This window comes from Agelaius tricolor, unplaced genomic scaffold, assembly GCF_023055355.1.
Source record: "Agelaius tricolor isolate 1412-34295 unplaced genomic scaffold, bAgeTri1.0.p SCAF_4, whole genome shotgun sequence".
Taxonomy (NCBI): Eukaryota; Metazoa; Chordata; class Aves; order Passeriformes; family Icteridae; genus Agelaius; species Agelaius tricolor.
In genome coordinates, this window is record NW_027269264.1 from 51,594,456 (window position 1) to 51,610,431 (window position 15,976).

The 15,976-nt window shown below is 39.2% G+C and overlaps 1 protein-coding gene across 16 annotated transcripts in view; it reads right to left on the reverse strand.

Moving 5' to 3' along the window:
• CELF4 (CUGBP Elav-like family member 4) overlaps window positions 1-15,976 on the reverse strand; it is a 712,244-nt gene that overhangs the window by 620,128 nt on the left and 76,140 nt on the right. For all 16 annotated transcript variants that reach the window (XR_011678996.1, XR_011678995.1, XM_071425772.1 and 13 more), the window contains exon 2: window positions 973-1,055. Coding sequence is in view for 14 of the 16 variants with exons in the window: in XM_071425772.1 (XP_071281873.1) it covers window positions 973-1,055 (83 nt within the window). In the remaining 2 variants the exon portion in view is untranslated. The remainder of the gene's footprint in view (window positions 1-972; window positions 1,056-15,976) is intronic.

Below are 15,976 nucleotides of genomic sequence, written 5' to 3' on the forward strand. Positions count from 1 at the left end.
AGCAGACCAGAATCAACACTTTCCTCAGAACACAGAGCAAGGGATGTGTCTTAGATCTGGTGGAAAGGTAGGTTATTGCTACACAGCAATCAATCATTCAGCACCAGCTAATAAAGACAGACTTTTGGATAGATTTCCTCTCAGTTTAGATGCAGCCTGGAGCCCTCAGAAGCCCACTCTTAGTTATGTGGTCACTGGCTCCTGGTTATTGTGAAACCAGCTTCATTCCAGCTGCAGGAGCACTTGGCTGCTCCCAATCCATGCACTCTGTCTGAATCTAAATAGTCTCTCCCTCCCCCAGGTAACCACTTAGCTAGAAACCCATCCCAGCAGGGCAGGTCTTCCCCACATAATGCTGATTCTATTTTTAGTTCTGGTTGTGTTGTCTGAACCTTAGATCTTGCTCATGTGAATAATTTTCCTCATTATCTTGTGTGCGTCTTTCCTCTCTCTCTCTTTTCTCCTTGTCTCACCGCCTTTCCAATCTGCTTCAGCTGCTTGAATACTAAAGTAACTGAGTCAAACCACTTTGTCATCAGGAATATGTTTTCATTCTGTGATAACTCAATAATGTGATCTGTTTCTTGATTACTTGCTGCCAAACCTTGCTTCAGAGAAGAAAAGTAGTGAGAGGAAGCACCTGGTGAGGACAACTAACATTCTGTAGTGGTCAGAATCCTAAAGAAGCTCTCAGCTGAGTTAGGCTGGTAGAATCCAGTCCGTAAACAGTTGATTTCTGTTTTCCTGACTCCCAGTAAAGGCAAAAAGCTTTTAGTTTTGTGCATGGGAACCATTTGGTTGGGTTGGTGGTATCTTGGTTTTATTAGCACAATGCAAATACTGAATCATCCAAACAAACGGAGACTCTCTGCTTCCAAACATGAGATGAGAACACCATATGTAACCCGTTTCTTAGATTTAAAAGAAAAGAAAAAAAAAAAAAAAAAGGAAATGTTATCAGTCTGGACTCACCCCTGGCAGTGTCTTCTGTTCATGCAGTGCGCTCTGGGCCTTTAGAGCAGACTCCCTTTCGCAGTATGTTAGGAAGGCACAGCCTGCAAAGAACAAGAAAAACCTCTGTAAGAGCACTATTTCAGAGAAGATCCTTCTGAAATTGAGACATAGAGCAAACCACTTTCCGGCCATCATCCCATTCCCAGTAAACCAATCATAAAATTCCCTCCTTAGTGTGTCAGTAGTAAAAGTCAAGAAATGAAGCTATCAAAGCTTCCTCTGAGCCCTGGTGGAAAGTGAGCAACAGTGTACCTGTGAGTGCTTATTTTTCCTTGAAGACATGCTTATGTTTCAGCCACAGAATGCTGCACAGGATTAGGGATCTCAAAGGTTCCACAGGATGGCCAGGAGGGGCATGAGATCCCACCCCTGCTCCAGCAGGAACAAGACCCTTGCTGCCGTATGCTGAAAGGTCTCACACCTTTCTTTCCTACCAGGTGCTTTAAGCAAAGGGCATACAAGGACTTGGAACTTCCTACTGCAGAGGAAAATTTCTATTGTTTAGCCTGACCTGCACCAAAAACTCGTTGCTCTTTTTGCATCACATCATAAATCCACCTCCCCACTCTGGCTGCTGCAAGGACTCAGTGGCTTCCAGTTACAAACACAACCATGCCAAAGCCCAAACAATCACTACAAAACATCCCTGACCCACAGATCACTTGAACTTGAGAGATACACCAATGGGTTACATCTTTGATTCTTCCAAAGATTAATTTATCAACTACAAAGCCTAAAGCCCTGTCAAAGTAGAACCCTCCTGTGTTTTTGTTCCCCACCTCTATGCTTCCCTTCCCGTAAAAATGTTGCAATATCTTACTCCATTTGTGTGTCTGATGTGATCAAATTATTTCTTCTTACTGCAGTATACTGAAAACCTGCCAGTTCCTGCAGCAAAAAATATGCTTGTTATGCAGAAGACATTTTCTCTGAAATTACTACAGAATGTCTCCAGCTCCTTGAAATGGAGGTATCATATCTTTCAAGGTTCAGGCAGCATGTCCCTCAAACTGAGAATGTCTTTCAAGAGTAGCACAAGTACAGAGAGACTACCAAAGAAACAAAGAGGTCCCATAACCTCATCTTGACCCACCCACCCTCTTCCCAAGAATATATAAAGTACGTAGCAGGTGAGTAAACAGTAGACTGTAAACTTCTTTTTAATTGCCACTGTGAGCATTTTGTCTGTGCAATGTTCAGTTTTTTCCAAATTTTTTCCTTAGAGAATATCACTGAAGAAATACACACTTTTACATGCTTTTGATAGATTAGTGCATTAAAGAAAATAGGATTTTTTTCTATAAATTTACATTTTTTTATCAAAGATTGTCCTGTGGAAGTCACCATACTCCTCTCACAATGAAGCTATAATATGGCATGAAAAAGAATAAAAAGAATGATTTTTCACAATTTCTTGTCCTGTATTAGTTTCTGGAGGTCTTCTTACTTTCTGTTTATTCAAATCAATCACATTTATTATGTCTCAATAACTGAGACTCAGATGCAGAAGCTAACAGTCAAAGAAGGAGACTGAACATCATCAAAAGTTTGCATGCTTGGAATTATTTTGATTTGTTCCCTTCTAACTTTAAATTGATGAGTTTTCAGTTAGTCTGTATCCACCAAAGAAGAGGAAGAAACTTCCTCTGGCAAAGTGTTTACAGCTAGCAGAAATAATGGATTGGAAAGGATCCTTAAAAGTCACCCATAGCCTGATAATCAAATGGGAAACTATGCTTAAATTTAATTTCAGTGCTAAATCACAGGCTGAGAGCTCTCTGTTTACTAGATACAATAAGAAAGTCTCCCTTTAGCAGCAGACGTGGAGCAGCTGATACAGTCTAATTAGGCACATCATAGCACACTGTTATAGAGATAAACTATGCAGTGTAAAGCTCTCATAATGATAGCTATATTTTTCTCCTCATTGTGATTGCCATGATGACAGTTCAGGGTAGCAATGTCCTACTCCTATAGTACCATGCCTGTAATTCAGGCTGAGTAAGCAGGAGACAACTCTTCTCTCAAAGTGGGTATTTTCCACCCAAGACCCATCCTGTGTGTGGAGGCAAGTTCTCACCAGGGAGAAACCTCCACTGAGTTCTCTCCAAAGCTGTTTCAAAAGTGGTAGAAGTACCAAACTCCCCAAAATAGTACTCAGAATGAATCCAATCATTACTGATATAACAAACACACTGTTATGAGCTAAAACACTTTGAAATTGAAAAGAAAGCTACTATCTCGTATGATCAGACAAAAAACCCTCCTGTTTTCCAGAGACAAAATGTATGCTCTGTGGAAGCATTTCTTTTTCCCTTTTCATTCATATATCATGCACATGAATTACAATCTATCCCACACATGTTGGGTAAAAAGCAATATCTCTATGAAAAATAATATCTTGTTTATTTTAAGTAAGGCTTGGTTTCTTAGAGACTGTAAGAAGTTCCATCCCAGCAGTGGCCAAATGAAATAAAGTAGAGATTAATGTTCATAGCAGGCCTCAAACCTGAACTTGAAAAGGACAGCTCATGGGGAATTTTTGTCTTCCCTTTCCTTACCACAAGATTGCTCTGTAAGTCACATATGCAGCATTAGCCATCAGCTAAAATAATAATTTTTTTTTCAAAAACACGAGAACTTTTATAAAACAATACTTATCTATTAGGATGAAAGGAAATACTCTTTCTTGCACCATCCTGCCTGCCTCCCTGAAACCAAAATTGATCTCTACTTTGTACTGTGATGTTTAAAGGAATGAGAACCTCTTTCAGGTGTTACTTTTCCAAGGCTACCACTTTCAGTGTGCCTCTATATGACCCCTCCAAAGGGCTCTTCCTTCCTGGAGAATGTTGCTTAGAAAATACAGCACTAGACACTCAGATTAACACTATTGAATACAGCATCCCAAACAACTGTCTTGAAATAATGTCATATGGAGCAGCTATGTTGTGTTGGTTTTTTTTTTTCAGAGAAAAGAAAATGGGAAAAAAAAGGTGTTTTTTTTTTAATATGATTTTTTTCCTTCATTTCATTTTGATTTCCCAGATGGAACAAAATTTTAGAACAATCAATTTTCCCTGCTGAACCTCATGATTGTGTACAGAATCACTTATTTCACTGGGAAAAAAAAAGATTTTTCATAGTGAACTCCTAAGTAGCTCAACTTAACTGCTCACTTGCCATCAGCAGTTTGGTCTGGGTGTGAACATGACTTCTGGGTGGAAGGCTTCACATTCCATCACAAAACATTTGCACCATCCATCCCCTTTGAATTGCCCATTCTCAACATATCTCTTAAGTAAAGATGGTGTGGAAGCAATGCATTATTTCTATCTCCCACTTCTATGGGTGGTAATGACTCAGTCAGTACAGTGTTTGTGAATTATATCAGAATTTGAACAAAAAGTTCTAATTGACTATTTGATAATGAAGGGCTCCGTCCAAACTGCTCCTAATTTTAATTCTGTTTTTCTCATGCATTCCAGACATAAGTCAATCAGTTAAAAAAGACTGTGTTTGGATTGTATCTTTCCAGCTCTTCACTTGCTACCAGTGGACAGCTTTTTGGGCAAGCACATAAACATCTGGAAACTCCCACCTGCCTATTAACCTATTAACCTATCTCTTGGAAGCATGAGGACATATCAAGCTGTCTCCAGGGAAACAGGATTGTTAAAGAGATGGTGGGAAACAAAAACAAAAGCTTGAGATGGAAAAGAAATTACAAAAGCTCTACTTAAATTTTATCTCCAGAGAATTCAATACCGCAAATAATAATTGTATGAGATACAGATGGAAAATGATTGTGGTTATGGCAACTTCAACTTCATAGCAAGTCTTCAGAAGATTTTGCACAAGCCTGGGGGGCAAAACTGTCAGGAGACACACTGTGAACTGAACAAAATAATACTGAAAACTGAAAGCCAGTCACACAGCCTGAGTTGAAGAAGGCAAATGCAGGACCTGGGAGAATGGACAAAAACCCACTTTAGCAGATCAGGCTTGAGACCATCTAAGGAACCTCGAAATGCACAGGTCCATGGAATCTGATGAGGTGAATCTATGGGTCCAGAGAGAACTGGCAGGTGAAATGGCTAAGCCCCTGTCCCTCATGTCTGGGAGACCAGCAAGGTACCCACTAATTGGAAAAGAGGAAAAAAATCCCTATTTTTCAAAGAGAAACTAGAAAGAGCCAGAGAACTACAGACCATGTTGGGTAAGATCATGGAGCAGAGACTCCTGGAAAACATGCTACATGGAAAATAAGGATTGTACTTAGTGACAGTCAAAATGGCTTCCCAAATGACAAATTGTGCCTAGCAAACTTGTGGGCCTTCTACAAGGCACTGGTGGAAAAGGAGAAAGCAACTGACACCATCTGCCTGGATTTGTGAAAAGCATTTGATGCTGTCTCACAAAACATCCTTGTCTCTAAAATGGAGAAAAATTGATTTCAGGGATGGGCTAGTGGAATTGGCTGGATAGCCACACTCAAAGGGTTGCTTCCAATGGCTCAATGTGTGAGTTCTCACAATGACAAGCAATGACAAGTGGTGCTCCTGTTTCTCAGGATCTGGTTTTTGAACTGGTGGTGTTATACATCTTTGCTGGCAACATGGACACTGGGTTTCAGTGCACCTTCAATAGGTTTACCTTGAAACAGAAACTGCCAGAGGGGCATTCCACCCTCTGGAGGGAAGGAATGCCATCCAGAGGGATCTTGACAGGCTTGGAAAGGGGTCCCATGCAAACTTTGTGAAGTTCAACAAGACCAAATGCAAAGTCTTTTACCCATTTTGGGACAAACTCAAGCATAAATACAGACTGGACAGAGAATGTATTGACAGAAGCCCTGCCAAGAAGGACTTGGCAATGTTGGTTGATCTCAGCATTGCACACAGACAGCCCTGAAAGCCAACCATGTCCTGGGCTGCAGCAAAGGAACTGTGTCCATCAAGTTGAAGGAGGTGATTTTCCCCTCTAGTCTACCCTTGTGAGAGTCCACTTGGAGTACTGCTTTCATTTCTGGAGTCACAAACTTATGAAGGATGTGGAGCTGCTGGAGAGAGTCCAGAAGAGACCACAAAGATGATCAGAGGGCCTGGGGAACCCCTCTTGTAAAGACAAGTTGAGAGAGTTGAGTTTGTTGAGCTTGGGGAAAAGAAAGCTCTGGGGACATCTAACTGAAGGAGCCGCAAGAGAGCTGGAGAGGGACTATTTACAAGGCCATGAAGTGATAGAACAAGGGGAAAGTGGCTAAAAACTTGAAGAGGGTAGAGTTGGATCAGATATTAGGAAGAAATTTTTTACTGTGAAGTTGATGAGGCACTGTAGCAGGTTGCCCAAGGAAGTTGCAGATGCCTCATCCTTGGAAATGTTCAAGGCTGGGTTGGATGAGGTTTGGTGCCTTGGTCTAGCAGAAGGTGGACAGGCAGGGAAGTTGGAACTAAGTGGTGATATTACATTGGGGATTTCAACCCTAATACATTGCCTCTCTTGGAACAGTTTTTGGCCAAGATGCTCACCTCAGCCACAATAATCCAGAACAGTTAGGATAACCCTAGGGATTGAGAAGGCTGGCTCGAGTGATCTAAGCCAATTTTTAATTCACAAACTTTTGTGACTATAGCGTATGCACTCAACCAGTCATCACAGCTCTGCTGACAGGTGATAACTTCTGAAACTACAGCCTTTCCAATACTTGTGAGTGTAACTAAAATCAGAATCATTGCCCAAAAAAAGATAAAATTTCCACAAGGCTGTCAGTTTTTTGTTGGTTTTTCTTCTTTGAGTCAAATACCTTCTCGCTTTTAGTTACAAATATATTAGTTAACAGTGAGGATTTCCTTAACTGGCCTTCCTGTGTTGTGTTATGCTAGAATCCTTCACAGCACATGAACTAGTGAACAAGACAGTCTTCTGTAACAGAAGAAAGAACACAGATCAGCTGATAGTGCCTACTTTTTCCCCTACCATATTTAGGGTACCTCACAGCCTAAAACCCCAAAGCAAAGAAACCAAGGGCTTTACTCCAGCAGACCACTGTGGACTTTCAGAAAACAAACTGCAATCCAAACACAACTCTCCAAGACCCTCATGCTGTGTACTGAGAATGGAGGAGGTAAGTAATTCTGCATACCTTGGGTCACGCTGCAGCTTGAGAACAGCTACAGTCTTCTAGAGAAGCTGGCTTGAGACCAAAAAGTTTACATCACTGGGAAAAAAAAATATAGGAACTCTCAACTGGTCACAGGTCTGAGCATCTCATTTAGTGATGCCTCAATTTCTCTATGCCCTAATTACCATTGAAAAAATTAGACCCAGATATACGAGTTATCTGTGATGGACCAGAGACTTGTGCCCCATTTTCCAGACTCTAGGTTGATGTTTTAAGAGAGCTACTTCTCTGAAAATAAAGAAGTTCATTGCTTCAAAATTCAGAGATCTGTTATATAGAGAAAGATCATGATACTTAAGAAAACTCTTGCCTTAAAATCAACATCTCAGGTTACGTCTCCCGGCTAGGATTTCAAAGTGAAAAAGAAATCTTTTTTCACTTTAACTATCCTAGCTCTACATGTCTGGGTTTGAAACAATTCTCATTTGCTCTGTCTACAGTGGACTGCCCAAGGTTTAATCACTTGAGGGTTTCAGAGATTGAGCTGAATTTTCTTGAGGGAGACACAATCAATAAAGACTTTTGGAACTGGAAATGTTTTATCCAATTTCTTCATCTGTTTCTCTCTCAGTGATTAACTACCTTCTGACAAAAGTTAACATCTTTGCTGGTAAAGAACATTCACTTGGCTAGAACTTTCTTTTTCTCCATCTCCCCTGCTGCACAACAACTGAACACTAACTGTTTAGAGAAAAAGATAGGAATAAAAATCTTCCCAGATATCAGCTTCCCTGTCAATTATATTGCAAGGCAGATTAACATCCGAAATGCCCTGCTGTGTGGAATGCTAATTTTCTTTTTCCTCTTATGCTATTTTCCATTAACTATTATGATGCTGTAATATTCCTGCTATAGATAACTTGATAGGGTTCTCTGTGTTAAAAGCATACAAAAGACCCACTCATATACATCCATGAACCAATACTAAAAAGCAAATTAAGAGGCGCAATCTGCAAATGCAGAAGTTAACCATATTTACAGAATATTAGCTCACTTAAAATGCATTTATGATAGTTCAAAATGAGGCATTGATATGCACAGTCCAAATCAGAGTCAGTCCTCAGCGTAAGCAGCGTTTAATTATATTTAGCAGTGTACAGGCAGACAACAGAGACTTGAGCATCTGTCGGTGTGTGTTTCAACAACAAAGACAATGGTTTTCTCCTGATTTTTGATAACAAGTAGCTTTTTAATGAAAGCATCAGTTTTTAAAAGTCAGAACTTCTCATAGAAATTTTTAACGAAATAGTTCACCGAGTCTCTCAGCCCCACGATACCATTTCTGACAAGATCCTACAGCAAGAATAATTTATTCCAGGACAGCCAGTAGTCTGGGCTCTAATCTGGATCAGGCAAAAAGGGTCTCAGGTGCAGAGCTTTGACACAGGAGAGCACATTGTCACTGGCAGACCCCCAAAGCTTCATGTTTACTTTTTAAGTAACACCACAGTTACTTTGCCTCCACACCACTGCAAAACTGTAAGGCTTTTGATCTGTCAGACTTTCTTCCCCAGGATGGGGGAACAGTTTCTGGCTGTGATTCATTCATAAATGTTTTTTCCTGGGGTCTTGAAAGTTCCTTGCAAGGTTGCTTTGAACAATCCTTTGCTGACTGGTACACTTAAAGCAAGGTGCAGAATGAACCATTGATTTGACATACCACGCACCATGTCCTGTTCTCTTATAACTGCCAATGTTTCAGCTTTAAATTTCATCCTGAAACTCCAGAAATAATTTTGATCATCCAAGCCAAGTCAAGAGAAGACTCGCTGCTCAAGTTTCTGCAATTCTGACTATCCAGAACATTTTCTCCCCAGTGCAGGTGTCCAATTTCAATACACACAAGAAATGGTCCATGAATAGGCTCACCATTAAAGAAATCAGAATGTAGATTACTGGTTAAGATAGCTGTCCTCCACAGAGAATGCTAGTGTGCCCAATAAGGCCTGGAAATATTTGATGCTTTGAGTTACAGTAGAAAACTTACTTTTAAACAGAGCAGCCAATTATTTCTCATTTGTTGCCTAATACCTGTGTACTCCTTGTTGTAAGTCAAGATAGGGCCTTCAGGCCCTAATAATTAGGGCATGCTTTTTATTTAAAATAAGGAAAGACAGATATTCAAGTGAAAATAATAGTCAAGTGTTCTTCTGGACCAAGCAAGAGTGTTCCCAGTGTTTCAAAACTCTGTCATTGATGAAAAAGTCTTGAACTCTGGAGATCACTTATGTGAGAGTAAGTAGATTCCACCTTCTACTCCATAATGATGCATCAAGTTTGAGTTAAAATCCTGATCATCTCTAAGCTTGACTCACTTCAACCTATTACTTCAAAGAAAATCCAACATAATTATGTTATCCATTTTACATTACAGACTCAGGAAAAAAAATAGCTTGAAATCGTCAAGATTTCTTGTTTGCAGTGAGGTGATAAAGAAAAAATACAGAAATTTAGGGGGGGTTGAGTCTTGTGATTCATTTGTGAAAGAAAGGAGAATATAATCCTGCTGTTGAAACAGTAACACTTAAATTCAGAATGTTATGGGTTAAACCTCCTTAGACTACATGCATTAATTAGACTTTGTACCTGCTGTTCTGGGTCCTGCTTTTTGAGTTCTTTCTATTGTTAGCAGCATATGAATAACTCAGTGGATTTTCTAAAACATTTAGCTCTTTTGGAAACTTTTCCTCCACTTCATTTTGTTTTGATTTTTGGATTCACTTCTTTTGGAGAGACTTCTTCAAGAATGCTCATCTAAGTCTCCAGAGGTTATGCTACTGTTAAACAACAATCACTTTGAATGTCTTGAATCTTAGCAAAATAAAGCTAAAGCAAAAACATCTCTAAACTAATTAGATGACTCTGCTACTTACAGCTTTGTCCAAGCCTTTCTTTTCTGCATCTATATAGAGTGGGTTTGATTTGGGGTTTTTTTTTCTCTTTTCCTTTTTTTTCTTTTACTGCTCATTATCTTTCACAAGGATGAGGAACAGACATTTCTTGGAAAATAACATCAAGTCTATGTGCAGGAAATGTGTTTGTACTTTTGCATAAAAAAGTTGGTATTTTCGCCCTTAAAAAATGTCATGCCCATGCAGCAAACATCTTGTTGATAGCATCATCAAATGATTAGTTATTTATGCTTTTGTCTCAGAAACATGTAAGTAGCTTGTTCTAAATACAGACTTGTATGCTCTCTAAACAACCTCATATTCTTTATTCTCTCAGACAGGGCACAAGTGTCAATATAGATTTCTGACATTTCCAGCTCAAGGTTGAAAGAAAAAGGCACTGAGACAACTGCAGAAAAGAACTATTATTAGACAACGCCTAGACCATTCAGAAACAAACTATTGTAATTATCTCTAGAGAGATATTGCTCTTACCAAGTTTGCCAGCCCACAATTTTTTGATTCAGGAAATTCAGATTCAAAATGGAACCTTAGGATACCTCTCAAAATCAGCCTTATTACCCACAGTTAGTGAGTTTTTCTGCACACCACATATGCAAGGGCTGTAAACTGGACAACATCAGAACCTCTCTGCTAAGTTCCACAAGTTTTTGTAAAGTTTGAATTTAGGGAAGAGCATCCAAAGCCACCTTAGGATTTTTTTTTTTGTTACAAAAGCAAATCCAAACCCACAAAAAATGTATTTCCTGATTCCAGCTGATATAGAAATGAAAATCTTTAAGCAGCAGCTGCTCCTACAAGATGATCACCCTGAGACTAGAAGTCTCCAGAAACTTGTAAGAGTCACAATATGAGCCAGAGAAAACTCTACAATACCAGCTGGCTTCATGAGATTTCTGGAGACAAATTTCAGCTGTCAGAACAATTAACATCCAAGCTCCCATAACCAGATGCTGTTTTCCATATGTTTTGACTTTGAATAGCTTCTTCTATCCTCCAAGAGATGTTGGAAGCAAATAAGTATTGTCTCTTATCACCTATTTCTTTCTCTTTATCCCTCTTTCTCAATTTGGCTTGTTCTTTAAGTATAGGTAGTGGAATGGTATGAAGTAGGATCAAGTTCATCTGCAAGATTCCAGGGATGAAGTAATCTTCTTAATCAACAAACCTCTATCAGCTTAGGGCTGAGAACCATGAGGCACAGCCTGTGTGTGTGCATGAGAGAGAAAGGGAAGTGAGATGAGGTGCTCTGGGATCATGGCAGGAGAAAGATGAAAAGGGCTTCTCAAAGGCCCTATCAATCAGCTATAACACAAAGGAAGAGAGGTTTGTCCCAAGGGCAAGGTCCTCCACTGCCTTTCTGGCAAAAATCTCCAAGTTGAGCCATCTTTTTGCGGTACAAGCTTCCTTTAAGAGCCTGGCTGATGCATAGGGAACTTAGGAACCTAGACAAGGCAAGCAGGGACTGAATGAAGATTTAACCACCTGTCCAAAGCAACACAAAGAGTTTGTAGAAAAGGTCAAACTTGAACGCAAAACCTCTCAAGACCCTACCTAAAGCTATGAGCACCTATCAGTCTGTTTTTCTTGAACATGAGCATATTCTTGAGCAGACTCACAAATATTATCCAGTATGTAATCCAGTAAATTATTTATATATAAATTATTATAAATATAATCCAGTAGATTGTCTCAAAATGGAAACCTGGGAAAACACTGTTATGTCTTGTATCCAGCTGCATTTTCCCATCCACTACTGTGGGACAAAGTTCCTGGGTAGCAAGTTTAAGACAAACTGTGTGAATTTAAGTCTAAGACTTCAGATTTTTACAAAAGGTATAAGGATGTAATCTTTGAGGTGAAAAAGAAACAGTGAATTTAATTAAAACAAGATCTGTGCAATTTACAAAGCTTCAGTGCACTAGGTTTAAAAAGGGCTCTTGTCAGGCTGTAATAAAGGAGGTACAATTTCCTGACACGTAGAGAACAGAAGGAAAAGTGTGTAGTAATCAACTACCAGAGACATATTTTGATCACATTTTTGTTGATCAACTTAAAAATTAGTGAATGCTGAGTATATAGTAAATTGTTTCTATCAAACATTTGAAACAGCTTATTGCAGAAATTTTTTTGCTTTGAGAACTGAACTCATGTTATGATGAACAGTGTAGACCACAAAACACTGAGGGCTGGCAGGAGGAACATGCATGATAAATGTCAGTTGTAGAAGAACTATCTAGCAAAGCAGAAGTTCTGATATTAAATTTAAACAGTCCAGCAAGGAAGATTTCACACATCAAGAGGAATGGAGAATAAGTTGCAACAGATCCTAGAGGGTGCTGAGCGCCTTAATAGAATGATCAGTCACCTGAATCCCTGCTGGGGAGGATTAGCCATGCCTAGAACCTTGCATGGTTCATTTCTGGAAATACAGGTAAAGAATAGCCACAGAAGAATGTTCAACAGGACCAACAAAGCTGAAAGGCAGTAATGTCAAAAGACATTTTCAGATGACAGTGGGCAATATCATACACAATAGTGTGTATATCTCGTCCAGATCAGACACCCCCTTCCTTTGGTGCCAATAGAAAACCCACATCTAAAATGATCCTGTCAGCTCTAATCACCTAAAACTGTTCAGAAACACATGGAAGGGAAAAAAATGGAAAAGAAAAGATGAATTTCAGAGATGAGTAATAGAAATTCGTAATGGACTGGGAGGACTGACTTATGAGAGAAGATTAACTAAATGTGTATGACTTGGGTAAATGATGGCTCAGGAGGATGGCTGGTAACAGGCTGCAAATCTTGAAGGTATAAACACAAAGATTGGAGAAAAGTTGTTCAGGGTGATACCAGGGAACAATAACTGGAGGTAACAACAGGAAATTCAACATTGGAACATTTTTCCTGAGCTTTAGGAATGCTTCCTAATTATTCAGAATATTGGTGTTTGTTCCTCCCTCTCAGCCTCAAAGTGGCTTTTGCATCTAAACAACCTGTTAGTCTGGAATAGATTTAATTTAATTTTTATTGGCATTTATTTGTGTGAGGATAGTGCATGACCACATAACCTGTGGTTTTCCAGATCATACAAGTTCAAGGGCAATAGTGGAATAATCTCTTAAGCATGATTGAGGGGTGTCTATGTCTGCGTGTGTTGAGGGCAGGGATGGAGAAAAGGCAGGAAGGGAAAAGGTGGAAGAGTTAAATCAGCATGGAAAGGCAGAGGGACCTTCTAGTGCAAACTTTTAACTCAGTAATTTTCCAACACCTTTTTTTGTCACTGTTCCATCTGACTGTTCTGTAAGGTTTTTGTCTCCTTAGTCTGATAAAAGGCATAAGGAGAGAGAAATTCTTGCAACCCTGGAAGAGAATCACAGCCACACATTCTTGTGCCATTTAGGACAATTGCAAGCTATGAGATGGATGTTTATGACCCTACAGAAGGTAAAAGTAAACATTACTAACTGTCTCTTCCAGCCATTAGAACAAATCAGTCCTTCATGGAACTTTTATTACTTAAGTGACTTGAAACCATAAACAAAAGCTAATACTGATCCAAGAGCAAATGCATTCAGAGGGCCTTCATTTTCCCCCTTCTCCCTATTTCTAACTTTAATGATTCTATCCAGAAGCTTAATACATTGTCTAACCCAAGAAAAAGCCCATTTTTTGAGGAAAGAGTTTCAATAGCCTTTCTTGGTAAAAAGAAATCAGAATGTCAACTGACTGTGATAAAATTTGCATTAAAGCACCATTCCATCCATGGTCAGCTGGGCAATTGCCAGTAATTTTCAAGGGGTTGGACAGAGCTGTGCAGTCAGCCAGTCACCAAATTTTCCTGAGTGATATAATTCTTTTTTTATTTTGTAGAGATTTATTTCAGGGAAAAAACTGAGAATCGGTCTCTCTCTCTCACACACACACATACACACACAACCTATCATGATTTTCCTGGATTTTTTTTTTAATAAAAGTTTAATATGACGTCTTGCTTGATATTTTAGTATAGATTGAGAAGCTCTAGGCCAGAAATGAACAGAAAGGCATGTCTCTACCAACACAGTACCAGCAAATAGCTCCCAGTGGGGAAGTATTCAGACTGTAGAGCAGACTCCTCAAAAGAGACTGTTGGAAGCCATTTTGACCAAGACATTAAAAGACAGATGAAAGAAACTTTCTAGGCTACCTCATGAATACAGTGACCTACCAAATTTTTCCCTGTTACCAGTCAATGAATCAGTGGATAGTGGATGCCTGAAAGCAGACACACATCAAAGATGTTGTTACATTTTACTATTTTTTTTTTTTTCTGTCAGGAAAGCTAAAAATAGTGAGCCAGCTGCTGAGCGTCTCTGGGAGGCTAAAACTCACTGGAGAATCCCTGCTGATGTCAGAAAGTAGGAGAGTAGAGTTTAATGAGTTTAAAAATCCCAAAGAACAGCTACTGTTGCCCTCAAAAGTAGTGGACTAGAACATTATATAAGGACAATGGTGCTAGATCAGACAAAGTCCACCTTATTCAATGTCCTCATTCCAATGGGGGACAGAAGCAGAGGCCCTGGCCTCTTATAAGCAGAGGATGCGCATCATGCCTCCTCTGGGTATTCTCCTCAGATTTCAGCCTTGTGGTCAGGGACTTCTGGTCCAAATGTGATCTCTGCATATTCAGTAATCACTTGATGAAACCAAATCTGTCGTTTTCCACAGCCATTTTTAAATATATTTTAATATATTTAATATTTCTATTTGTGTTGGGGTTTCGTTTGTTTGGTTGGTTTATTTTGGTTTGGTTTTTTTTCCCTGTAAACAGATTTAAGGGTGCTTGACTGTTTGTTTTGAGGGTTTTCTTATCATTTATAGTAAGTTTTCCAGAAAAAGTAGTAGACCCCTGGCTAGTAAGCTTCAGTCTTAAAAGCAATAATTATAAGACTCTACTTCCAGAACTACCTATAATCTGATTTTATGGAGCAGTCCAAAAGGTGTATCAAGAGGTTATACATTTAGAAGTGCCCTACAGGGCTTCCAGTATCTTACCAACCCATTTACAGACCCAAATATTCGAGATCCAGGTACAACAGCTGGCAGAAGCTTTGTGTTGAAGCATTTCTCAAATATTTTGGTTCCTGTAAAACAACATTGCTCAATAGGGAACTAATTTATCACAGAATTTCTTCTCTAATCTACCTCTGCTGATAAACCAAATTTCTCATGATAATATGTTCTACATGATAATGGGATAATACCCACAGGAATGTTAAATAATATTTCTCTGACCCCCAGAAGAAAAAAAGAAACCTTACAGACTCTCTATTCACCCCTTCCCCACCTTCCCTCAGACAAGGACTATAAAATCTCTGCAAGATCCTTACATTTTCAAATGTGAAAATACAAGATTTTGAGGTAATATTTTTTTAAAATGGAAATTAGAAGACAGGAAACAGCAGAATTTAAATTGCCTCTGTAGCAAAACTATGTTAATATATGCATGCTTTATAGAAGATATTAGTTATATGATTGCGCACTATTTTTCTGTTCCTTGTTTTTTAGCTTCTCTCACTGGACTGTCTTTGTTGCACTCTTGTACAGATCCTAGCAGATCAGCATCCCCATAAAAATATATCCCTGCAGCCACTTTGTCCAGTACAACTGAAACAATTCTTCATCTGAATTAAAACATGTCATGTGATCACCATATGATTTAATTGCAACAGATTGAGTTTATCAGGATATGCAGAATGTTATGTTATAGCTAAAGCAGCAGAAATTCTTTCCTTGGAAAAGGGACAAAAGAGGCTAACCCAGAAGCTTCTTATCCAGCTATTACTAAGTAGCAAAGGTGCTGGATGTCTCTGAAGGGCCCACC